This window comes from Syngnathus floridae, chromosome 4, assembly GCF_059516105.1.
Source record: "Syngnathus floridae isolate MCC-2025c chromosome 4, RoL_Sflo_1.0, whole genome shotgun sequence".
Lineage (NCBI taxonomy): Eukaryota > Metazoa > Chordata > Actinopteri > Syngnathiformes > Syngnathidae > Syngnathus > Syngnathus floridae.
In genome coordinates, this window is record NC_142416.1 from 16,862,839 (window position 1) to 16,887,948 (window position 25,110).

The 25,110-nt window shown below is 41.8% G+C and overlaps 2 protein-coding genes across 5 annotated transcripts in view; one reads left to right on the forward strand and one right to left on the reverse strand.

Moving 5' to 3' along the window:
• Positions 1-9,373, forward strand: part of stx8 (syntaxin 8) — a 23,756-nt gene extending 14,383 nt beyond the window's left edge. The window contains exons 8-10 of one of the 3 annotated variants that reach the window (XR_015858168.1): positions 1,251-1,371; positions 2,803-2,933; positions 9,317-9,373. Coding sequence is in view for 1 of the 3 variants with exons in the window: in XM_088374584.1 (XP_088230710.1) it covers positions 1,251-1,315 (65 nt within the window). In the remaining 2 variants the exon portion in view is untranslated. Of the gene's footprint in view, positions 1-1,250; positions 1,839-2,131; positions 2,282-2,802; positions 2,934-9,316 lie in introns of those variants that run through there. The other 2 variants (XR_015858169.1, XM_088374584.1) reach the window with 2 other exon arrangements.
• On the reverse strand, positions 3,419-24,305 carry ntn1a (netrin 1a). Of its 2 annotated transcripts, XM_088374578.1 has the most exons (6): positions 23,185-24,300; positions 11,821-12,009; positions 9,204-9,353; positions 8,410-8,463; positions 4,493-4,567; positions 3,419-3,796 (listed from the first exon to the last, which is right to left on the reverse strand). In XM_088374578.1, exons 1-6 carry the CDS (start codon positions 24,215-24,217, stop codon positions 3,465-3,467), a joined length of 1,833 nt encoding a protein of 610 aa, XP_088230704.1. In that variant the 5' UTR covers positions 24,218-24,300; the 3' UTR covers positions 3,419-3,464. The 2 variants fall into 2 exon arrangements, with proteins under 2 accessions (XP_088230704.1, XP_088230705.1); XM_088374579.1 differs by lacking the exon at positions 9,204-9,353 and having other exon boundaries at positions 23,185-24,305.
• Positions 24,306-25,110: the final 805 nt, after the last annotated feature.

Below are 25,110 nucleotides of genomic sequence, written 5' to 3' on the forward strand. Positions count from 1 at the left end.
AGATCTCAAATATTATGATTAAGAAAATACTCAAGTATGCCAATTAATTTATTAACACCTTGTCCTTATCTGTTTTATTTATTCCAAATTGTGTCCAGAAGTCGTCGGGCGGGTTGTTGAATTCCTCGATGTGCTCAAGTGACAGGATCACTTTATTACAGTGCGGGAGCTTCTAGGTTTGTCGGCGCCAATTATTTATTTGCGATTTGTGTCCGAAAATTGCCTCTGGATCTCCTGGGTGGTCGATCCGTCAATCGACATCAAGCATCTCCTTCAATAGTCACTGTCACAGCACACTTCTCATCTGTTTGGCAAGCTATTTTTTCCATTAGTCTCCTGTGAAGGTCAGGAAGCGCTCATTTAGTCAGAGATGGGGAATGATGGGAGAAGAAGGAGGGTCACAGTCTGAGTCTCATGTGGCTGAATGTCTGGATTCTATTACAGTGTGAGAGTCATTGCAATCGAACACGTGCGTACCGTGCATACCTCGGCCATCATTGTCACGGGCGTTGCTGATAGACGTTGGAAGAATCGTTTCTGATCTAATCAAACGAAAGATAAGTTAGGTTGCATGTAAATAAGTGCTGTGAAAAAGGACGTTATTATAAAAACAACAAATTGGATTGACCCACAAGCGTGGTTTTCTCACGAATGCCTTCCGACAAACTTATTTCGCCCCTTTGGGAAAAAACGACTAATTAGGCTGCCGGGTGGGAAGGAAAGCACAGCAAGCCAAAGAATGAGAGAAATGTAAACTTGAAGTGAAAGGCCTGGGCAAAATACCAACCGTATGCTTCATAACTTTGGACGTCTTGAGTGCGTAACGGAATTCTCGACAGCGTTTGGCCCAGCCCAAGATGCAGTTGTTTGGAATCTTAGGTTAATGGTTGTGTCCTTGGAAGAGGTTTTATGATGTTTTAACTCATTGAACATCTCGTTCAATCAGGTTGAATCACTCACAGCTCACTTGTGCTTTCTCGGGGGCAATGCAGACCCCGATTTTAGAAACAAGCGACTATCAGGATTCCTTACGATTTCCTTTCCCGCAATTCCGTTGTCTGTTGATGAAAGCCGGCAATAATAGAAACTGATATTTTCACGTGAGCACTTTATCGGATCATCCAATGACAGCAGGGGTGCAACGATTAATCGCTAACTAATGGGTTGTCCAATTAGTCGATAATTAGTCTGCGCGCATTTTGTGTGATGTGTTTTATGAATAAATGTCCGTTTTGTTTTCTTTTCCTCAGGGATGCTGGTGGTGATTGTTTTGCTGCTTATCGCGATTGTCGTGGTCGCCGTGTGGCCCGTGTAATGAGTGCGGACGCTTGCTGGAAAGACGACAAAGCTTACAATCTGGATGAGGGAATGGTAGGAGTCAAACACAGATGTTGTCTCCTTCAGCTTGATCTGATTTTAAATCATTCCATTCGAGCTTTGCATTATTTTTCCCTAGACTATTTACATCGGTAATGTTTCAATTTGTTGGATGGGTTTGCTAACCTGTCTTGTAAAGAAAGATATTTAAGTAGTGTCTAGAACTAACAAAAAAAAAAAACATCGTTTATACTTACCACATAACACCATATCTTCTGAATGATTGTACTTTAATGAAAGGATTTGTTATTTATCTGAATGAATGCATTCCAATCTGACAAAAAACACACAAATCTCACATTTTTCAGTGTAACAAGAGTTTATTTGAAAATTTGCTTTTAGTTCTACCGGCTTGGTATGTTCAGTAGTTATAATTTTCTTCTTCAATTAATGGCAACAAACTAAACAATGACAACACATGGGGGGGAAAAAATACAAATAAAAAGTTGGAATAAAGGAAATCCACATTGGCTTGTGTAATTAAATATATTTATATATAGAATAACCGTAATATATTAGTACACATTGTAAAAATAACATTGCAAAAAAAAAAGAAAAGTGGTTTTAAATGTGACAACTAAACAACATTTACAATTTATAGTATGAACAACAAAGCAACACTTTTGACGGGAAACACTTGGAAATGGAATTTACATACATTGAGCATTAACACAATAGCACCGACATAAAACATGATGGAGGATAAACAGTTCAAGAAATATCTGGAAAAAAATAACATTTTCTTTTTTTGCAGTACTCGAGTCGGCACTCGATTGCACTGAAAATTGAGGAAAATGGATCATCATCAAAGATAAAAATTCTGATTTATACTTTGACTATTAATGTTTGTTTTACTCTTTTAATTGTATATCTGAGGCCCAAAATAAACATTTGGAGCAAATTACTGGCCTTCTGAGAAATCAAAGTATATAGCTAATTTCTGGACTATTTCAAACCACTAAGAAATGATCTTATACCGTGAATACTTGTTCACTATTTCAAAAATTCTAGGTGTGCTCATATGGTTACAAATTAATTTTGGGGAGGAATATCCAACTGGCAATGCAATTAAATAAATTTTTTGAGAGCGACACAATTTTGCACCGCCCTTGGACGTGAACGAAATGAAGAAAATCCACATGGTGACTTTTGATCAATGAATAGAAATATTTTTTTTTCTTTGACAATTTTTTTCAACAATTAATGACATTTTTTACATTGATTGAACTGAAATAAATATGTAGCTTTCTGAATGTTGAAATGCAACCTAAATAATTAGGTAATGATCAGTAATGACCTATAAAATTCTTAAGTGAAAGAATACTGCTTTCCTTTTTTCATATTTCTGGAAGGAAAAATCACAAAATTCTGTTTTAGTATTGTGATAATATGTACCTTTTTACCCAATTTATCCACTTTCCACAGGAGCCCAATTTATTGGGACAATTTGACCAAATTCACAACTGATGACACGGAAAATTGTTCAGAATCAATCTTTCAGCCTGGAAATGGCAAAACGAAAATACATTTCATTTTCATCTGAAACTGACAGCAAGGTAAGATATTTTTTTTCTCTTCACTGAAAAAAGAATGGCGGGGAAAAATAAACCTTACACCAACGCGTCAATTCTAACTTAAAGCACAACCATGTTTAGTCTTCAAGATTTTAATCTAAATGATTTCTGTTTACCTGAAACAATTTGGATGATTGAAAACATTGTTTTCCGAGTTTGATCTTATGAAGCAAATCCAAAAATATAACCATGAAGAGGATGTTTTGTTTTGTTTTTTTACTGAATATAAAACCAACAGGTAGGTGCACAAATATCAACTTGACTTGGTGCAAAATGGGCAAATCCACAAGAGACAGACGGGTGTCAGTTAAAGAAAGGGTCAAACCAAATCTGTAAGGTCAGCTCCTTCAACCAAAATTCACTAGAGTAGAATTCCTAAATGTTTCTTTTTTTTTTAACGCTACAAAACAAAAGAAAACCAAAAAGCAGCGACGTCAACAGTCTCTTTCGGCTGTAGTCTTTTGTCTTTCTTTTTTTTTCTTCTGGAGCTTTTCTCGCCTCCTCTTTTCCCATTTACGGCTTCTTGCACTTTCCTTTCTTCTCCCGCTGTTGGAACTTCCGCAGCCTGCGTGCCCACGTGTCCCTCCACTGGATAACCAGGCTGCCTTTGTCCGCCACCACGCCGCCGCTCTGGCCGGGGGAGTCCTCGTCGTTGCCCAGCAGCAGATATTTCTTGCCGGGCTTGATCTTGGGACACTTGCAGGCCACGTCTTTGGCGCGGACCCACAGGAACTGGTCTCCGCGACGAATTCGACTCTCCCCTTGCTTGTAGACGGAAATGACGTTGACGGTGAATTTCCACCACTCGCCGGCCTTGTCCGCCTTCAGAATGTGGACCTGGACAGCTGCGGGTACGAGAGGAACCGTGTTGTTACTCCAGCACGTTTATAACCAAGTTAAATTTCTAGTGTAAGCCCCTCCTTCACCCCCTAAGTGATTCTTTGGAAACTTGTAGCATCATTTTGTGCCGCAGCATGCTGCCCGGCTCTCCCGCCGATCCTTTCAAAACAAATCCTCGATTCGCTTTCTGTCCTGTGGTGTGTTTGAATAGTCAGACGAGATCCTGTCTCTGGTCTCTTGTGGATCTGATGACTTTGACAAGAGGCTTTTTTTTTTGTGGTGAACAATGCTAACAGATTTATTAGCCAGCCAGTATCAAACCCCAGTGTCACATTCACTGGAACTTTCTTCTGTTTTTCCGCCACCGTCTTTGTCGCGGCATATTTATTATGTTTAATCTTTACACGCGAAGGTAAGCCATGGATGGAAAATGTCGGGTCTAGAGGATTTACTGCAGGCTGGGGATCAAGCATGTGCACAGGGAACAATGTGGAGGGCGCTGGAGGTGGAGCTAAATGTCACTGTTTGCATTTTAAACTGACGCTTTGTATTAAAAAAGGCCAAATGTGCTTAAATTGGATTGGAAATGGCGGTCGAACCATTCCTACAACATTGCTTTAATCGGAAATTCAAATTTTTTTCCCCACTTTTCCTCCCTTTTAAATGAACGTTAATCTGCAGTACGAACAGCGTTGACTCACCGTAATCCTTCTTGCAATACTTCTTCATGTTGATTTTCAGTTTGCCTTTTGATGCTTTGCAGTAAGAGTCACAGTCTGTAAAGCATGACAACAACAAGTACAGTTAGTTTGTTTTCCAAAGAATGACTAAATTTTTTATTTTTCTTGGATTTGTAGACATTCAAAAAATTAAACATGAATTTATTATTTTATTTCATAGTATATATCTATACCTATATATTATATATGTGTGTAAGAATCCCCCAGCCCCTCCCTAAGCTATTTTGTGCGGGCCACTGTCGAGGCCTAATGGTACCGTCAGCAGCGTTACAAATTACGAGCCTAGCCTATAGCCGCTTCTTCCCTGTCAAAGCCTGGGAATCACTCGACCCAATGTGGACCACCTTCCCACCCCGCCCCGACACATCACTCCAAATCTCACCTCGCTTGTCACCCCCAGCCCTACCCCCCCAAAAAAAGAAAAACGCCCTGGGATCAAGGCCCCACCGAAGGGCCGTGTCAAACGTTTGCATTCATTGCAGCGTGGACATTGGGAGAAAGAGCATTGGGGGGGCGGCTATTCCATGGAGGCTGGGGTTGGTATGAAAGGGGTCATTGCCACACAAAGGGAGGTCAGGAAGGAAAAATTAGCCATCCATGAAGACGAGTTAGGCGCAGAAGACACTTTTCTTAGAGGGGGAGTGTGTCCACTCCGAACAAATAAATACCTCACGCAGACATAGCCGTCGCCCAAACGATGAGGTAACCCAAAGTGCACCGCCACTGCCTCGCATTTATTTGCTACTCTGTCATCCACTTCGAGAGTTCTGCACTGAAAACAAATCATCAGATTTGTTTTTCTCTGCTCCTAAAAATTTAACCCAGAGTTCCAAGAGTTGGAAGGGGGGGGCTCTATGCTCCGTGCCTTTGCCCCCCCCTCTCCTCTTTTATGCTCATTTTCAATGAGGTTGCCAAGGAAACGCCAAAAGGAGGAAAAAAATGCACCCCTCCTTACCTACGCAAAACAGAATAAGGCGAGGGACAGACTAAGAAGAAGATAGAGCAAGAGTGAAGTTTGTCACAAGAATAGATCAAGTCCAGTAATAATGATGGTCGCTAGAGAAGCGACAAATTCAACAGAGTCTCATTACCATTTAAATGATTAGTAGCTGGAGCAAGGAAGCTTTGTTTTTTCACAACCCCCCCTTTAAAAAGCATCACGATACTTCCCTTTGATAGCCTTTCGGACCCTATTAGTGTAGCCCTGCGACATCCCACTGGTTGCGAGCGATCCCCAAGACCCCCGTTTAGGACCAGGCAGTCCCCTACCGGGAGGACAAATGTTGCCTTTGTGTGCTCGTTACAGACGAGGGGAAGTGGGAGCGGACCTGAGCTCCAATGTGGTCATGTAGTTACTACGCTGCTTTGTTTGCAGCCTGGCGTGTACCTAATTGAGTTCTGGACCTCTGCCCCTGACCGTAACGCTGCTGTACAATCATTTCGAGTGGATCGTTTTGATTACTGAAGCTGCTACAGCACAGGAAACACTTCAAAATAATACAATTCCCGATGGCCACCCTGTCACGAATGTTATAATAAATAGAGCCGTGTTTATTTTGATAATTTCATTGTGTAACGAATAAATTATCTCGTCTGACCCCACTGTGGGGTGGCAAAGGCCACCCCTGGCCACCCCATGGCGCCACCCCTGGGATTATGCTATCCCTGAATGAGCAAATAACTTGTTGGCATTGTTTATAAATTTAGTTTGTTTTGGTTGCTCCTTCTTGCTGCTTGGCAAACGGCAGCAGAGTACACAAGTGTATCTCATGTGCATATTGAGTAGGGAGATGCATATTAAGTTGACTCGGAGATGTGAATGGAAGGAGGTGTGACGGAAAGCCCAGGAGGAGGCCTTTCTCCTCTCGGCACACTGGTGGGGGAAAACAAAGTGTGGCAAATAAAGCGTGTCATTAGATTAGGGAGCCCAGTGTGCTGCCCTGCTCCGAGCTCCTCCGCTTCGCAGTGTTTACACTGCATTTGGATGCCATCCAAACAACACGGGAGGGAGGCTAGCCATCTTCGAGTGGATTTTGCCACCTAAGTACTGATATAAATGTTACGTGAAACAAAATTTACTGTATAAGTGATAGCATTTTTAAAAAATGTATATATAGATAGAAAATTCAAAGGAGCAGGTTATGTTGATAGTAATAAATTGTGCTTTTTATCATATTGCGACTTTAGTTGTGAAAAATTGCAAATAGATGATTATATAGAATTGATCATTTTAGTTAAAAAATATTAATAATTGGTCTAATTCACAAAAAAAGATGACTTTTAGAAATTGACTTTAGTTCTGTCAGATTTTTTTTACTCATAATATGAATATTTTTTTCTGATTGGAGTATGACTGAAAAATATTTTCTTTTCATTTTTTTCCAAGTATGACGTCATTCTTGTATATTTGATGATATTTTTTCAGTTGCCTTATTTAGTCGTTTTTCTCGTAAAATTAAGACTTTATTCTCTGTGACTGTGAAAGTAAGAAAAACAGATACAATTTAGTAAGTAAGAAAAACATAGATATACTTTAACCTTACACCATGCAAAAGCTAACATTTCCAATAGTTTATATTTTCTATTTTCAGTGTGGTGTCATAACTTTTGCGCGACAGCAGATGCATATAATTCAACAATGCCGCATAACATTGCATGTATGAATCCTAAAAAGTTGCTTCGTGATGTCTGCACTCCAATAAAATCACTGCATCTGTTTCTAATCCGTCGTCATGTGATAGCAGAGTTGCTCAAAAACTAGCAAGTTGACCGCAAACATTTTGACTCTTGTGACAATTTCAATATGCGAGTTGGGTCCGCAACGCTGGCACGTCATGACATGTCAGCTTTGCCATCTGCTCAAAATCAAACAGAAACTTTGACGAGTGCTGCTCTGCGATTCCCCGTTATCATTAGATGATCTCTAAATACGTGATCCAAAGTCATTAAAAAATCTCCCGGAGGCAGGCCACTCATTTTTATGACACACTTCTCATCGTCCAATTTTACAGTGGACTTTCCTGCAAGCAACACATCGTGGTAGATTTTGTCAAAAAAAATGAGGCATTGCATCCAAATCATTTTAAGAGTCTCAGTAAGGAAACAGATTGACGTGTTTGCATAAATGTGCACACCCTCTTAAAGTGTGTTCAGAACAGATTGCAAACTGTTAAATGACGCTGTTTAGAGTTACCACTAATCAACTGCAAAAAAGTTGGAAAAAGGATCCCCAATAATTGGCTTTCACACCAGGTTGCGCCTCACTGAGGTGCGGAGAATTCTTTCCAACAATTCCAAAGGTGCATGGCGTCGTGACAAAGGGGGCCCTGGAGAAACTCCAGATATATTCCCTCTCACCACAACACACCCGCACGCACTACACATTCTCCTACGTCAAAGACAAAGCGTGAAACAGACAGAGATGGAAGATGGAAAAAAGGAAAGCGGGAAAGAAAAGAAGTGGAGGAGGTGTGGGGTGTGTTCGGCAGTGACTGTGCTGTCAATCAAAGCCGTCCCAGAGGAGATTGCCGGACCAACCACACACTTATGGGCCTCCTGCATGAATAACTCGTTTTATAGAATCACCATAAAATTTTTCCTTCGACATAACATCTATTTGTCCACTTTTGTTTTTGCCTTACATAAGTTATATTTTTACAAAATGACACTCGTCGTTTAAAGTTAGCTAACGCTTCTATAGTTATGACTTTGGAATAAAAATTGATTTTAAAAAAATCAAATGTTCATAAATTACTTGCTAATTAGCTACCGTTAAAACATTCATGTTGTTAATGTTGCATAAGAAAACACGTATATTTTCTGGTATCTTCCAGTCAATACTTGGCATGTCAGTAGTGTACAGTTATTGTTTGCCTTACCTGAGGGCTCTTCTGTACTGCTGGCTGGTGTCGTAGGCGGTGTAACTGGAATCTCTGCCCCCCCAACACACACACACAAACACACACAGACAAGTCAGTGTTCTCATACTGTGTTAATAAGTACAAAACAGAAAAGCTCACATTGTGTTGGACATCCGTCTGTGACTAGCTTGACTAGCGTGCCACATTTAAAGAGAATATAAGTAGCCACCGCTTTGATTGGCCGTGATTAAAACTGCATGTGACCACACCCTCAGCGGCGCAGCCGGCCTGCGCTCACCTTCGGGACACACTGTGCTCGACACAGGATTTATTTAGGAGTCATTACATTTTCAAATTCCCACCAACCCCTGTAGTTGCATTTTGCGCTGACAGTGAGGGGAAGCATGCGTTTAAAAAAAAAACAAAAAAAAACACATCCCTCCCATCTGCAGAGGAGCAGAAGATAGAAACAGGAAGGAGACAAACGATGCTGTGAAACCGCAGTCATCAAAGTGCGTAGGAAGAGAAAGAGTAGCCAGGTGGTGAACACAACCTCGATTTTTATCAGACATGAGTGCGACGATTCATCTTGAAGATATGAGGTCTTCTCAAACCTTTTTGGGGAAATTCTTTTTGTCATGTTTGAAATCAGATGGATTTTAAACGTGTATTTAAAACATGTTTTAAAAATTTGTTTTCTTATCTTTATTTTTGCACTGATTGTAAAATGTAAAAAAAAATAATCGTTGAGGTGTGTTTCCTGTTGAACATCCCAACATAAGAATACAAATCAGTTGACTGCTTGAACGTACTTATGCACGGAGCAATGGGTGAGCGGCTCTGCTGGTAACCTTTAGCGCAGCGGTTGCACGTGATACCGGTCACGCCGTCTTTACAGGGACATTGTCCTGTGGTTTGGTTACAGGTTTTGCCGGCCGCACCCACGGGATGGCAATCGCATGCTGTGAGGGACACAGAGAGAAAAGGAGAGACACAGTGAGTGGTTGCACACATAATAAGGAAGTGTGGGGGGGGCAGGTGGAGGTGTGCGCACAGCAGAAAGGTGCACTGAAATGTAGACTGTAAAAGGCGGCAATAACTAGAAAATTTAAAAAAAATGAACAAATTGCTCATATCCCAGAGAATTATTATTAATCCCTTGCAGGGCCACATTATCGTAAAGAAAAATGTTGACTTGATTTCCCCTTTAAAAATAAAAGTGCAATATCATAATCTGATACATAAAGTCCTATTATTTTCCATGATGAAAAAAACTAATTATAATTACCAAAAAGGTGGATTTTTTTTGTGTGAAAAGTCAAAAATGTTTATAAATAATATATATATACATATATTAGATGGACAATGTCATGTTTTCCTCCCAAAAAAAGTCTTCTCATCTTTAATTTCCATTTGCTTATTTATTTCTCACAGTTCTATTCCAAATTTCAATCTCTGCATCAACATCAACAAACAAGAGCTTTGCTATTTCTAAAGCTAGTTTGACAAGCAGAGCCAAGAAACCCCGTTACTCTAAAGAGAGACACCAGCAACACTCGCTTTTATCTCCACGTTTCCTGTCATGAAGCTCCTGTTTCCAATCTTATCTCCAGTAGCTACTTGTTCTTTTCACACGTCTTATCAACTTCTACTTTGTAGCTATTAGCCTTTTTCTCTGTCACTGCTATCTCGGCTATCAATTCAGACTAATCTCCGGGCCAAGTGCATTCCCTCTTTGCGTTTCGTTACGGCTCTATCTTTCAGAACCTCGGCTCGGTCAACTTGACCCTGATGGACACGCTGCGGTCGCTTGACAAATTGAACGACCCTTTGGCGAGCGCCTTTTTGGACAAACGTGCGACAGACTTGTGGTGGTGGGGGGGGGGGTGTTGAGCGAGGCTTTTTGCTTTAAGTGTGTGTCCACTTAGCGCTTGAGTGGCTGTGTGTTCAGCCTCATGGCCACTCCAGATGGATTAGGAAGATACCAAGACTGTATCGCTCTCTTTGATTCCAAGTGACTGCAAGGATGGAAGGTCCAAACTCATAATTTTAACCATAACGTCATAATTTCAAATTAAAATGACATTGTAATATTTATTTTAAATGGCTTGCATTGACGAGGGGGGGGGCTAACAACTCTATTTACAAATATAGAATCCAAATTGATTTGTTGTGACATTAAAACACAAAAGAACACAAAACGTCTCCGACTTTCGACGTGAAGTTTTTCGCAGACGCCCGCCTGAAGTCTGTCCCAGTCGATTTGTTTATTTACTCATTCCGTCGAGTGATATGAGAAAACCTCGGCCGATATTCCAGACACGGCAATTTTCGTCTTGTTTGCGCGTGGATTATGCAGCTGCGATTTTTACCTGCAGCTACAGGAAAGGTGAGAAAACTCTCGGCCGAGAGTTGATGGCAGTAGGCGGCAAGCGCACCTGCACGGGGGGGCGTGTCCGCACCACCTCGGTCGGCCTCCATTCCTTCCTATCTTTCACCCTCGCGAATGACCTCCCGCTTGCTGCTCCGATCGTTTCACACCTCGCCTCTTTTTGCTTTGGTTGTCCTGTCATCCCCTCACCTCCCCTCGAATTAAGCCAAATAACTCAGTGTCAAAAGAGGGAACACCCACTCCACCGCCCTCGCTCCGCCATCCCCGCAGACCTCCAACTTATCTCCGCTGACAGAGGAAGATGGGGGCGAGACACGGCGAAGGAATGTTGAGTCGCTGCGCTTCCTTCCCCCATTTCCTGTCATTAATTTACAACTCGAGAGCAGTGGTCATCAAACAGCGGGTCGTGGGCCCGTATTGGTCCGTCACGCAGCTTCTATAGAGCAGGGTTAAAGTAGTTTGGGATTTCTCATTACAGATAGTTTTGATTTTGTTTTTTCAAATTGAGATAGTATTCATTAGTTCTTAACTTTATTGTTTTTTGCACCATTTTAATTATCTGTTTCAATGTTAATATATATTTATATACATCTAGTGTTTGTTGAGTGTACAATTGCACCATACAGTCCCAATAGCTTAAATTAGTCATGTAGATTTTGAATTAAAATTAAAAGTAAAATTTTCTGTGACTTATTCACCCGTAGTTGAATTTCTGATGAATTTTGGAGGTTTGTAAAAATAAGAATTATTATTATAAAAATGAGAATTATCACAATAAAAAAACTGAGGGTTTTGCAAATCCCCTGAGATGTACTTCTTGGCCCTCCCCACCCCCCTCTAATGGAAAAACAAATCCTAGCTCAGGCCATGGCAGAGGATGTTGAATTAAATTTATAGTATTTGTAGTATAGTGGTGGGAAGAACAATTACCTGGTATATACTTTTTTGTGTGTGTTCACCTCTTTAGCGTGTCAAATGAATGACTGCCCTCTGGGAAATCAAGCCAGCGTGTTTTGTGATAAAGTAGGACGGCGTACCCTTGCAGGCTTTCCTGTGCGAGATAGGTTTGGACATGTCCCGGTAGTAGCCCTCCTTGCAATAGTGGCAATGGCGTCCGGCCGTGTTGTGGCGGCAGTTGAGGCACACGCCTCCGCTCTTCCTCCCCGACAGCTTGTACAGCTCCATGTTGAAGCGGCAGCGGCGGGCGTGCAGGTTGCAGTTACAGGCTGCGAAAATTAAAAAAAAAAAAAAAAGCAATTAGTGACTGTCATTTTAAACACCTTAAGTCTTGACAGTGAGAAACGTAACAGGTCCAGTTGTTTATGAAAAAAAAAATTGATTAAACAGCATACCTCACTAGACAATACATGCAAAGCAATAAAAGACAAAAAGACTTTTTTTGTTTGGTCCCATAAAGTCGGAAAAAAAATTGGTAAATAAATTTCAAATAAATTTACATCAACTATTTTGCTTTAAATGGTTAAAAAAGTAATGGTAATTGATTTTGTCATTCCATCCCTGCATATTCTTCATAGAACCTGTTCTCAGTTTGGTCACGACTGAGCTGGAGTCTAGCCCAGACGAGAGGAGGTATAAACTCGGAACTGCTTGCCAGACGATCACACGGCGTGCATCTTTCCGGGGAACATTTTTTTTCCAATGTGAGCTTCATTATGAGCACAGCCTTCATTTAGCTACAATCCGAATATTCATGTTGTTGCTTATGTCAAAATTTGCGACAGAAATCAAAGGTCAAAACATCATATAAAAAACATACCTTCTCAAATATTAAATGAACTTCTCATGTTCTTGCAGCTTGCCATTAAATGAGCCGCAGCGTTTTTTGCCGTCGAATTGCATGAAAGTGATGCGAAAGAGAAGTGACCTGGTTTCTGAGTTGGATAGTAGGAAACATGTGGTATAATGTAATAAAATAAGATTTTTTTGGCGAATAGGCCCCCTGGTTAGCTCGCAAGCTAGCTCATGATTAGCTCGCATGCTAGCTCATGGTTAGCTTCTAAGCTAGGTCTTGGGTAGCTCGGGGTTAGCTCGCAAGCTAGCTCGTGGCTAGCACCGGATGGAAAATCCCTCAATGATTGTGACAACTGAAAATAAATTTGGGACATTTTTATTTAATTCACTCGAGTGGCTGCAATGACGTAGCTCGCTAAAAATTCGGCCCTCAACATAAACCAACGTAAAAAATGCGTTTCTCACAACATCTCTGCATTTTGAGAAATGTTTCTAGAGCAACTTTTGTTGTTATATAAACACAACACGAGCGTTCGCATTGCGGCACGCAACGACAAAGCCGTCATTCAGTCACTTCTCGGACTCCGACAAGTCAGCCTTAATCCGCGCAGGCCCTGAGACAACACGGGCCTAATGTTTGGACATCTTTGAGATAATCTGTGACACGGTGTTGAAAAGAATTGAAGACGACCGCGTTCCCTCCGTAAGATGCAGCTGGCGAAAATCTGAACCTGTCTGCAGGTGATCATACCCGTACCCGCAGACGTGTCTTTGTTGCAACACTGTTTCACGCCAACACATCATCGGTGAGGATGACGCGCTCGGCCTAGGCGACATGTTGATTCTTGTTAAGAAGAACCGAGTGCGCGCTTTCAAAAAATATCGTTCGTTCATTTGCTACCGACAGACTACAGCTTGGATTGGTCAGCCACCATGATGATTTCTGCGCAACTTTATTTTTTAATATTATACAATTAATTCTTACTTATAATTAATACATTTAAGAGAGAGAGAGATTCTTTTAGCACACTGAATTAGCTGAAGGATGATTTTCAACGGCTTCTTCAACACTGCGACTAATTGAAAGGACTGCAAACAAACAAAAACCTGGAACAGTTTTTGCTGCCAAGTGACGAGTTTTACGGGAAACTGCTATGTTTTTCGGGTGTTTGCTACGAGTCCTCGAGAAACGTGTTTTTCCCGGCAAAATGTTGGCTAATGAGTGTCTTTCCCAGCTTCTGTAACGTGACCTCAGCCTTGGAGCGGCTTTGCTTCTCTGGTAATTAGAGGAGCGTTGAAGCCGCAGAGCCGGAGGTTGTGGTTAAGCTCATCACACCCGTGATAACGCTGCTAATTTAGCGACTTTGGTTGCAGCCGCAAATTGTTCGAAAATTGCTAAGTGACACTTTTACTGCCTGTCCGCAAACTGGCTTCGCTCAAATATGTAAACAGACAAGCCGTTTGTCGTTTTTTTGGGATGCTAAATAAAAAGCATGTTATAAGAGCTGCAAGAGAGTGAAGACACTCGTGCTAGCACAACCACTGATGGAAATGCAATCATATTTGTATTTTACATATCATTGGTTGAAAATGACATTCATGTAAATTGTGTAACAAAAAAAACCCTCTTTTTTTTAATTCATTCATTCATTCAATTTGTCGCTTAGCTTTTATTTGTTTAAAGTGCACAAAAATGCTTTATCTTTTGCCATTAATAGAAAAATAAATAATGAAATAAATAAGAATAGAAAAAATTGATTAAAAATAGATTTCAATACAAATTAATTTCTTTGCCCTAAACACAACATTTGTTACATCTATTTATACCACTCCTTTGAATTTATTATTCAAGTGTGAGCCTTCTGTAATCACAAGGCCTCATAAATTGAATTTACTTTTCTATTAACAGCGGACATATAAATTTGATGCCCTCTCCGCACCATCAGTGATCCATATATCCCCCCCCCCCCCCCCCGCTCTGTCACCATGTGGGGGGCTAATCAGGTGTTCTTTTTTTCAGCCGAAGGCACACATAGGCACCACAACAAAGGAGGGCCTAATGGCCTCCAATTTCCCGCATTAGTGCCCATTTAATGGCTGACCTGCCCTCTCGTTAGGCGGCGCTGCATGGGAGCGCACACACACACACTCACACAAAGGCCTCAGGCCCATTTCCACCCCACTCTTGTGGCATAATAGTCCTGCCTGTGATCAGCGAGGCAACCACTTGCTGAGTAATCACGGCTCTTTGGTGCTCAATAGCGCCAAGGTGTGACTGGTTAAAGCAAGAGGGAAAGTCTTGCCCATCTGCTTTTTCATCTCTTGGGGTGGAAATTCCGAGATGAAGCGCCGCCTTTGTCACTGTTGGGCCAAGGCTAAATAATAAAACAAATAAAATTTGACATTACTATTTAGGGGGACAAAAATGTGACTCTTTGAGGTTGATTATTTATTTAGTTATCATTTATTCGTTATTTATTTATTTGGTCCAGATAAATTCAGTGCTAAATATCATTGTTGGAATCTGATTTAGGATTTACCGACATGTTTTTTGTGATGTTTTGGTCGTCAACTTTTAACGAATTGCAAGGCAAAGCGTCGAGTATAAGTAGACATCTCTGATTTAACGCATGGTTGATTTACCTTTATTTACTTATCTTGAAAGCAATATTCTCCAGGATGACTTTCACTTCTACCAAGAGCTTTTTTTTTTTTCTTTCTAACAAACTTACACTTTACAACGTGAGGGGGGGGGGGGGGATTCACGGAGGGGCTCGGCCTGAGGGCGTGGCCCGTATGTCGGCTATGCCATAAAAATGCCATGGCTGTAGGATGACATTGGCAGCTCCCATTCAGAACTCCGGCCCCCTCGAGGCTGAATGAAGATTCCTCTAGGCCTGTCGAGTTCCCCCCCCGGCAAACAATGGCCCGCCGAGTGCAGCTGTCTTAATAGCGTGAGGACTGACAGCTTTGACAGCATCCGAAGCCGGAGACAACGCTCCGCTGTGTGATAACATAATACGAGATAATCGGGCAGGACAGCCGGCAAACGCGTCGTGTACGTTTCCGCGCGGGGCTGAGCCCGCGAGCGCTTTGGCAGACGCCGTGACACCTCCAAGCTCGGTAACCCGATGTGAGAAAACGGATGTCGCGGCATCACGGAGGATCCATCCTAAGCGGATTTGCGGTTCCCGTGGCAGCAAAGAGCAAGAACCACTGCTCCTTTCCTCGGCTGTGCCCGATCTATGAGGATCACTGGAGGCTTGGTCCTTGTGGAATAGTGTAAATCACTTCCGCCACTTCCTCCACTCTTATTGTTTGACATCCAGCCATTAGCTCACCTTGTCACCTCTACGCTCCACCTCCAGCCAACGGAGCCGAGCAAGACATTGATCCAAATCTCTAAATCACCTCCGGTCTGTTTACGCTACGGGTTTGGTTTCTACCAGACAAGCCGATCGTAGTGTTTTGGGTTCAAATATCTCCTGGCAGGTCGTCTAATGCGTCTCTTAGCCCCGAGGGGTTGACGGGGTTGGCTGTCGCCGGAGATGGCCTCGTTCACACACTTCATTAGCCGACTAATCCCGGAGCTCGGCCAATTCAACTGGTCTCTGTTGGTACCATGTCTTCACAGATGAACGTCGGTCTTCTGGTTGGCTTTCATCGAATCACTCTCAGCTGGACAGTTTTCGCACAACTCAGAGGAATGAGAATTGAATGAGAAAGTCCAATTGCTACAAGTTGAGTTTAGATTAGAAAAAGGAAGAGAAGACCTTGGATGATCTTGGTAGGATTTTTTTGGTGTAATTCTCTACCTACAAGAAGTGAGAGACAGTCCTATGGGGAGACGACACACCCTAGCTTACTTTGTGAAATGTTCCCATGTTCAACTGACGCATCCTTGACGATAAGCAGATGAGTCTGGGATAGGAATGTTGACTTGGATGTCTGTCTGCTGTGTTTAAGGTTTCCACTCCCCTGATAAAATACACTTTGGACCAAACATCTCGTTACGTGTGAGACATTCTGACAAGGACGGACTTCTGAAAAATTCCCAAATCTCTTAAATTGCTTTCTTTGGTCTTCATTAGGACCTGGGTACGAGGAGACATAAAGATCTTTTTGAAATGGCAGTTTGTTATTCCTCCTAAACAAAATCGCTTTATTTTCTTTTCACCATGGGCCAACTGGGCCTCCTCAACTGAGGATGTCATCAGAGCTTACATCGAGATGGGTAGGAGTGAGCAGGAAGCTGCCGAGGCGCTCTAAATCTCAAACTTTATCGCACATTTTCTTTAGTAACACATTTATCGCTCCTTCGTATTCGTCTCGGATCTGACTCATAATCCCGCCGGAATTCCACAGCATCTTTCGCTTTACGAAAAGAAAGTGCCAGAACCTCTCCTGGTTCTATGGCAGTTTTTTGGGTATGGGTGCAGAAGCCAGCTTTTTTTTTTTTATTTTATTTTTTTAATCTAGTCCATTTTATTGACAATCTACAGCTTTACATTATTTTAAATGCAACATTTAAAGGCCAACTATATTTAAAAGCAAAAAATAAAATGAAGAAAGTAAGGGATTTATTAGCAGCAGTCCATTGAGAATTATTTTCCCAGAAGATGTGATTTAATTTTTTTTCTAAGCCTGTTCCAAACGAATGATGACAAAACAATTAAAGGTGCTAACATCATAAACAGTGATTTCATCATTGCGGTCGCCCGTTAGAATTAAATTTGCCCTAAAATAAAAAGGAAATAAAAAGTCAAATGTCTTAAATTGTTTGTGGGTAGACAACATTTTTCAAAAGTCTATTCAATTATTGCGACCAGTGTAAATTGACATTTTACGTGACTGTGGAAAATCAACCTCCATGTGTTTTGAATAAATTGCGCATATTTTCTCTGGCAGCAGATTGAAATGATTCTTCTGTCTTTTCAGCCAAAAACATTTTCTGCAATTATCAAATGGACCACTGCAACATTTTCTGACATCTTATTTTTCCACATCAAAATTGCAAAAGATGTTTCTATCCAAATCTAAACTGCTTTTTCTGTAAAATATGAAAATTCTATACATCGACGCTCATTTTTAATTTTCAATTAGGTCATTGGCTTTTTGCTGGCCACTGTTATTCTTTTCTTTCTTTCAGTCTTTGCCATTGCTCCAGTCTATTTTTTTATTTTATTTTATTTTTTTTACTGACCTTGTTTATTATTGGGGCTCTGGGTTCAGTTCATTTCCCGCCCATCGCTTCGGTGGAACCCGATATTGCCTACCTAGGTTAAAACCGCAACTGTTCAACTAAAATCCCATAATATGAACTTGAAGTACAACCAAAATGATTCATACTTTGGCCACAGTTGAACTTAAACTTACATTAGTTTGGAACATTTCAGGCTGTATATCTGACAATGAGCTGGCAATATTTCCTTAATCTTTTTAAAACTAAGAAAACAAAATTGGACAATTGAACAAAATATTTTTAGGTGTTGCTGTTGTAAAAAAAAAAAAAAAAGATTGAAGTAAAAGCAAACTTCAAACATTTTACTTGCTTTGTTATGCTAACTAACATTATTGCCATCAATGTCAATAATTTAGATATTGAAGTTGTTCCAGTTTAAATGATTAATTTAACCGCCAAATATAACTGACAATGGGCTGGCAATATTTCTTTAATATTTTTAAAACAAAAAAAAAATCAGGCAATTTTTGGGTTTTGTTGTAAAAAAAAAAAAAAAAAGTAAATCCAAACTTCAAACAATGTCATTAATTCGTATTTATAAGTTCTTCCAATTTAAATTATTATTTTAACCTCCTAAAATACAAGTTGTGTCGATATGCTCCATTCAGGAATATAATATTATCTTCTCCTAAAACAAATATTATCTTTCATGACTCAATTTCCTTATACTAATTTCCTTGCTCCCCCCTATAATTAGCTTTCCTTTGTTTGCTTTATCATCCTCCAGCGTGGATGGACCCCATTAGACTGTTAGTACAAGCAGCACGGGGACTTGTGCATCAAGTAAAAGGCCACACAAGCGCCCACAGGAGCAGAGCGAAAAGTCATTTAAATAGCGTTTGCTGATAGCACGCTGAGCCTCTTGTGTCGTCATTCCTCCCCCAGCCTGCCTCACTTTCCCTTGTCTTCTCGCGCCCGTCTCCCCCAACACCCCAATGGAGAAGCTCAATCAGCCAGCAGTTTGTAAATGCCCATCTTACGTTTAATTAATTGTCTTTTTACGGGAGGGGGAAGATCATAACGAGATTTCACCTACGAGGTGATTTCTACTTCCAAATGTCATTGTTTATTTGAATGAGAGCAATTTCCATTCTATTTGTTGACTCGCTCTTCACTTACGCATACAAATTTATTGAAGTTTATGTATAAAACGATGACTCCCAAGAAGCTACGAATAGGCTTGAATTAAATTCTCATTCCCAAAGGCTGAGAAATTTTGGCTTTTTCTTAGTCTTATCCCTCGCATGACTCTCTGGTACAAATCGTAAAATTCTCCTCAGTCATTCCAATATCGTTGTTTGTATCCCTCCAACCTTTCACTTCTGATGTTCTCTCAACGTATCGCGTAGATGTGTAATTTATACTTTGTAAAATGTGCGACAAAGAGCAACTGAGTGGGAGGGGGTGAGGAACACCGAGGACCTCCCGCCCCTTTAACTTACTATGTGTGTTATCTGCGCAAGCTAATGAGTGATGGATTAACCCGGGCTCACCCCTGGCAAATTGAGATGACCTTGCAAACTTTTGCCTCCAACCCCCGCCCCTCCTTCAAGAAATCGAGTAAGTTTTCATTCCGCCTCAGAGCTAAACTGATGCAACAAGTCATGGAGTCCCCAAAAAAATTTGATATCATACAAGCGTGCGCTGGCGTAGATAACCGAACGTGGGCCGGCATCCGCTGCTGACCTCTGCTGACTGAGATCTCTTTGTGCAAGCGTGACATGAAAAACAATGAAAAGCAAACGTGCAGGAAAAGCATATTGCACAAACACCAGTAACATTGCCAGGCATCCATGACAACCGGGTGCTTAAAAGGCACTCTTGACCTGATGACACACAAGCCCGAGCCGTGACTTATATGGAAAGACAAAGCCATCGGTAATAAATTAGCCTGAGCTATTCACCATCACACACAAGGAATTCCACTGACTGTTTTTTTTCCAGTCAGCTTGTTTGACGCTAAATGAAAGTTAGATGTGTCGCAGGTTCATGCTTATACGGTGTGTGTCTGTGTGTGTGTTTGTCTTTCCACGTTTGTGAGGGACAAATTTTACCTTGAGAGACATGTTGAGTTTGAGGACAGCCTCTCACTTTCTGATGCTCAGTCAGTACATTGTTTTTTTATTGTTGATTTTGTTTTTTCAAGATATAAGCTGTGATTTAGAGAGGGAAAAAAAATCACTTCAACATTTAATAAGCCTTTAAGTGAAAGATATGTGAGCACCAAAGGTGGAGCAACACATGTAGACTAACAATGAACACAGATTGATATTCATTTTCCTCTACAAATCATTCTTATTATATGTCTTACGCTTTATACTGCCCTCAGGTGGCCGGTTGGCATGACAGCTATATATCTCTTGAAATGAAGCAAAAAAAAAAAAAGTATTGGGATAATTATTACTTGCTTTTGTTTATTGGCTCTTGTTAGGTACTCCCCATGTGTTTGCGACTTAGCGCAATTGTTAGCATTGCAGTTCCGTGTTTTAGCTTCAAACGTGGTCATTTTGTTCATTCACCCCAGCAAGGCTACCTCATGGAGATAATGAGTGAAAATTACTTTGTGACTGTTAAGTGTGACCACACCGACTTGTTTTCTGGCACGGAGCGTTGATTATACGCAAATGCTTGGCACTCCCACTCGCACACGCTTTTTGTGCCAAATCACAACATGTGCGCATCACCCGCCAAACCACCTCATTCACACAATTGGGTCTTTACACATGTTAGTCATATGATGTCAAAAGATCAGCGGGGTGTGCCTGTCGTGTTTGTGAAATTGGGTCGATTTACTTGTTTGGAGTGGACTTCATCGAATGTAAAATTTCACCTTCGGGGTGATAATGCTGCCAATGTTTTGATTCAAGATGATTTGAGATACGAAACGGTTTGTATCCAATTTGTAATTCAAGGTGGCGCCATAAATGCTAATTAAATACGCAAATTAGTTTTACCGAGTCGATTCTGATGGAAATAGCTTGGAGCCGGTGATAGTATAGCATACGGCTAATAGCTAGCATGACAATGACAGAAGAACCTTGCCAGTTTGTTGCCGCCTCTCTGTTGTGTCGTCTGGGAGCGTCTTGGATCTTCAATTTGGTTTCATTTTTAGTTTTATTTTACAGGTTTGTATCCCTGTGACAGATAATGATGCATATTGAAATGAGAACTTTTTTTTTTTTTTAAACATCACTGACAATGTGAGCGTTAATAGGAATTTTGCAATCGTTCTTCCCTTTTGTGTCAGGAATACAGAAAGTGAAGCCAGAGATCCTCTTGCGAACAATTTTCATCAGCATCTTCCAGAGGTGAGATGACCGCTTTGTAATTTTTGTTTTTAATTTTTTTTACAATAACAACTTGGGTTAGAACAATGTTCTCCGGGTTCTGCCCCCTTAGCTCCGCCCCTGATTGTCGTGGTAATGACATCTACAGTCACCTCTAGCGCAAATGTTTACAGGTCCCTCTCAAATGGGCTAATTTCAACAGGACTAATAGATTGGGTGTGTTAAGTGTAATACAATTGTTGATTTGGGGGTGGGAAGGTTAATGAAAGTTGATTGATTGATTGATTGATTGATTGATTGATTGATTGATTGATTGATTGATTGATTGATTGATTGATTGATTGATTGAACATTTATTGATCCCTGGGGTGGGGAAATTCAGAAATGTCCTAGAAATGTCAAGACACTGGGAAGTTTTCAAACTGTGAAGAAAACACCATACATCTCATTTCATCTAAAAGGCAACTGTGAATTTCAATGTGGGTTTTTCCTTTTTACTTTTTGGACCAATACCTAACTTTTGTCAAAAGCAATGGGAGTCGTAAAACGTTGTAGTATTATCCAAACATAGATCAACCCCAAAGCTTTTTGATGCTTGGTGCAAAAGTACCATTTAATCAAAAGCCAATTGCTTCTGGAACGAGCATCCCGACAAGCAGCAAGCAGCTCCAAAATTTGTGCTGGAGACGTCTGCCAACACGCTGACATTAATTACTTCAAGATCCACATGAGGCGCAAAAAGCAGCTCTTGGTAACATTCTTCACTTTTATTTTGCGCGAAATGATTTTGTATAAGTTGCTATGCTCAATCGGCAGCAGTTTAATTTACTGTGTCCTATTTTTTTTTTAATGTCTGTAAAAGATGCATTTTTCTCTCTTCAGTTTAGTAGGGTCCAATCTAGCGTGATTACATTTCGATTCGATATGGTACGGCTCAATTTGAGAGGGTATGACGAGTTTCTTGTTGTCATCGGAACGAACTTGTCAGGACTATAAATTGCCTTTGTTACCTTCACAATTCTTTAAAGATGCATCACCATTAAAACGCCAATTTGATACATGTTTTATTTTAAGGTGGACCAATTCAGCGTGCGTGCGTGCGTGCGTGCGTGCGTGCATGTGTTTTAGGGTTTTATTAAAAACATTTTTAATTTGCAGGGAATTTTAGAAGCTTTTCCTGATTCAATACCCTAAATGGATTAAAAAAAGTAATTGGGGGGTGGCGCGGGAGGATCCTTTACTAGCCTTATGGATGCAATCAGTAAAGTGCACTCGAATCAAGAGGTGCTGACATGTTTTTTTCCTCTTTTTTTTTGGGGGGGGGGGGGCGGAGGAAGGTGTGGTGGAAGGGATGGTGAGTGTGACTAGTTATCTATAGGAGCTCTTCAATTTGTTGGAGACCACTTCAGGGTGCACCTGGAGCCAGCTAGGATAACTAGGCTCAAGTATACTGGCTACCCTAACGACATGATGGATTTCAATTCTGTATTTAATAATATCAGAATTCAGAAGCTCCAGCCAAGAGGATAAGCATATAGTGTGGACAGGGCAAGAGTATCAAAGCTGCAGTAGTGTAAATGTATACGACGGATAAGGCATTTTTCCCCTGATCTAAATAGTGATGACATGATAGTATTTCTACTACCGATAATAATAATTAATAATGAGAAGAACAGCAACACATATAAGTCATGATGATTTAGTTAAATCATAAACTAGTACTATTGCTGCTACTACTCGTATTGTTATGAATACAGTAAGCCCATGGTTAATAGTATGAAGTATTGTATAATATAAAGTATATAAAGTGTTATTATCATTATTAATACTGCTACAACTGTGAGACCGAGTCGTTGTCATCTTGATCAATTCCTTTTAAGCCACTTTGTGGGGAAAAATCTGAATGCAATGATATTAACAATAAAACATTTGAATATCATGATATAAGCATATCAATATTAAACTCTGATTTTAATTATTATTATGAATATGAGTTACGCATCATGTCTGTATAGTAAAACGAATCCAATGAATTTCAAATTTGCAGAGGAAAAGAGCGGGAGAGGCGCGCGTGCAGGCTCGCGCCATGACTTTACGCACGCCCGTAGGCACGCACTCACCGACGCACTCGTTGGCTTCCCGTGCGGTTGCCCTCTGCCACGGCCGGTCGTAGTGGAAGGGCTTGCACCTGTCACACTCCGGTCCGGCCGCGTTGTGCTTGCACTCGCACACCATCTCGCCCTCGCGGTCCTTGACGCAGCGCGACGCGTGTCCATTGCACTTGCAGCGGCCGCCCACCTGCAGGTCGGACACGGCATAGAAGTACGAGTCCCGCGCCAGCTCCGAGTCGTCCTCGTTCTCGTCCCCGAAGGTGTGCAGTCGGCTAAAAGTGACGCGGATGTCGGTGGCCGTCACCCAATCCTGCAGCACGGGCGAGTTGTCAAAGTCGTGGGCCGAGGGTCTCCCGTCCAGCGTACTGAATGCGATCAGACCTCCGCTCAGCGGGAACATGTCCGTGTGCGAGTCCGTGCAGATGGCTTCCTGCTCGTTCTGCTTGGTGATAGCGGCCCGGTTGGCCTTGTTGTACATCTTCCGGCACTGGCTCGAATAGTACTGGAAGGGCACCCAGGTCTTGCCGTAGTCCATGGACTTGGAGATCACCATGGACTCGGGTCTCGGCGAGCAGAACTGGAGGCTGACATAGGTCACCTCAAACTTCTTGCCCAGGGAGAGCGTGAGCGTGACGTTCTGTGGGTACTGGACGAAGTTCTCCGACTGCCAGCACGTCAGGTTGTGCGGGTTGTTGAGGTCGGTGAGGTAGGCCGGGGGCCGGTTCCGCTTGGCGTCGGCCGCGTCGCACGTGTGGCAGCTGCGGCTCCTCTCGTCCGCCTTGTCCCCCGCGCTGAGCATGCAGAAGCGGCTCGCGATCCGGTGGCCGCAGGTGCTGGACACCTTCACCTCCTTGCCGAACGCCGAGTTGACAAAGTCCGGGATGCAACGACGCGGGGTGCCGTGCTCGTCGTAGCACGGGTCCGGCGGCGAGCTCTGAGCCGAGGAGAGAGCTGAGCCCGCGCCGCCGCCGTAGCCGCCCGACGTGCGCCGCAGAGAGGCGGCCAGCAACACGACGAGCGCAGCGTCCAGAGTTCGGAACATGTTCGGTGCGTGTCGGGTCCGAAAGTGTCGGCGCTGCTGCTGCTGTTGAAGGAGGAGGAGGACAGCGAGAGATCGAGGAGAGGAGAGGGGGCGGGCGCAGGATAGTTGATGAGCTGCTCTTGCATGCACCATATATATCCGCGTGATTCTCCACAGGGATTTTTGTGTGTGTGTGTGTGGGGGGGACTTTTTGTGAATCACATTTCTATTTGTCTGTCCATATAATCCAGAAAATATGTGATTTATAGTCATGGCAAAATTAAAGCTGTCTTATGTCTGAAAATTAATTACCATGTAAAGGCTACTTTTGTTACTTTTTGTAGTACATTACAGGGGGGTCATAAAGACACTTTTAAATGAATTTACTGTCGATATGTTGTATGTTTTATGGACAGGAAAATGTATTAGCAACTTTTTAGATTTTTTTTTTTTGGTCATAGGCGAGCTTTTAATGAATGCATCGTGTGCAGTTTTATTTTGTCCTGAGACAAATTTACCTTAATCATCTGTTTTAGTTTTTATACGATGAACGGAGCATGTGGCTGCCTGTTTAAGCGTCCCTGATTGCCATGCAGAGCAACTGCATGCAGATAACATATTGGTGGATTGCAGCGTAGTAGTGACATCTAGCGATCAACTGGCCGAACGACAGAACAGCCTCTGAAACGAAGCTTCAGGCATCTCGCATCTTTTAAGTGAACTTGCGCAATTGATGGTTGACCAAATACCTTTTTTTTTAGATAGATAGATAGATAGATAGATAGATAGATAGATAGATAGATAGATAGATAGATAGATAGATAGATAGATAGATAGATAGATGGATAGATGGATAGATGGATAGATGGATGGATGGATGGATGGATGGATGGATGGATGGATGGATGGATGGA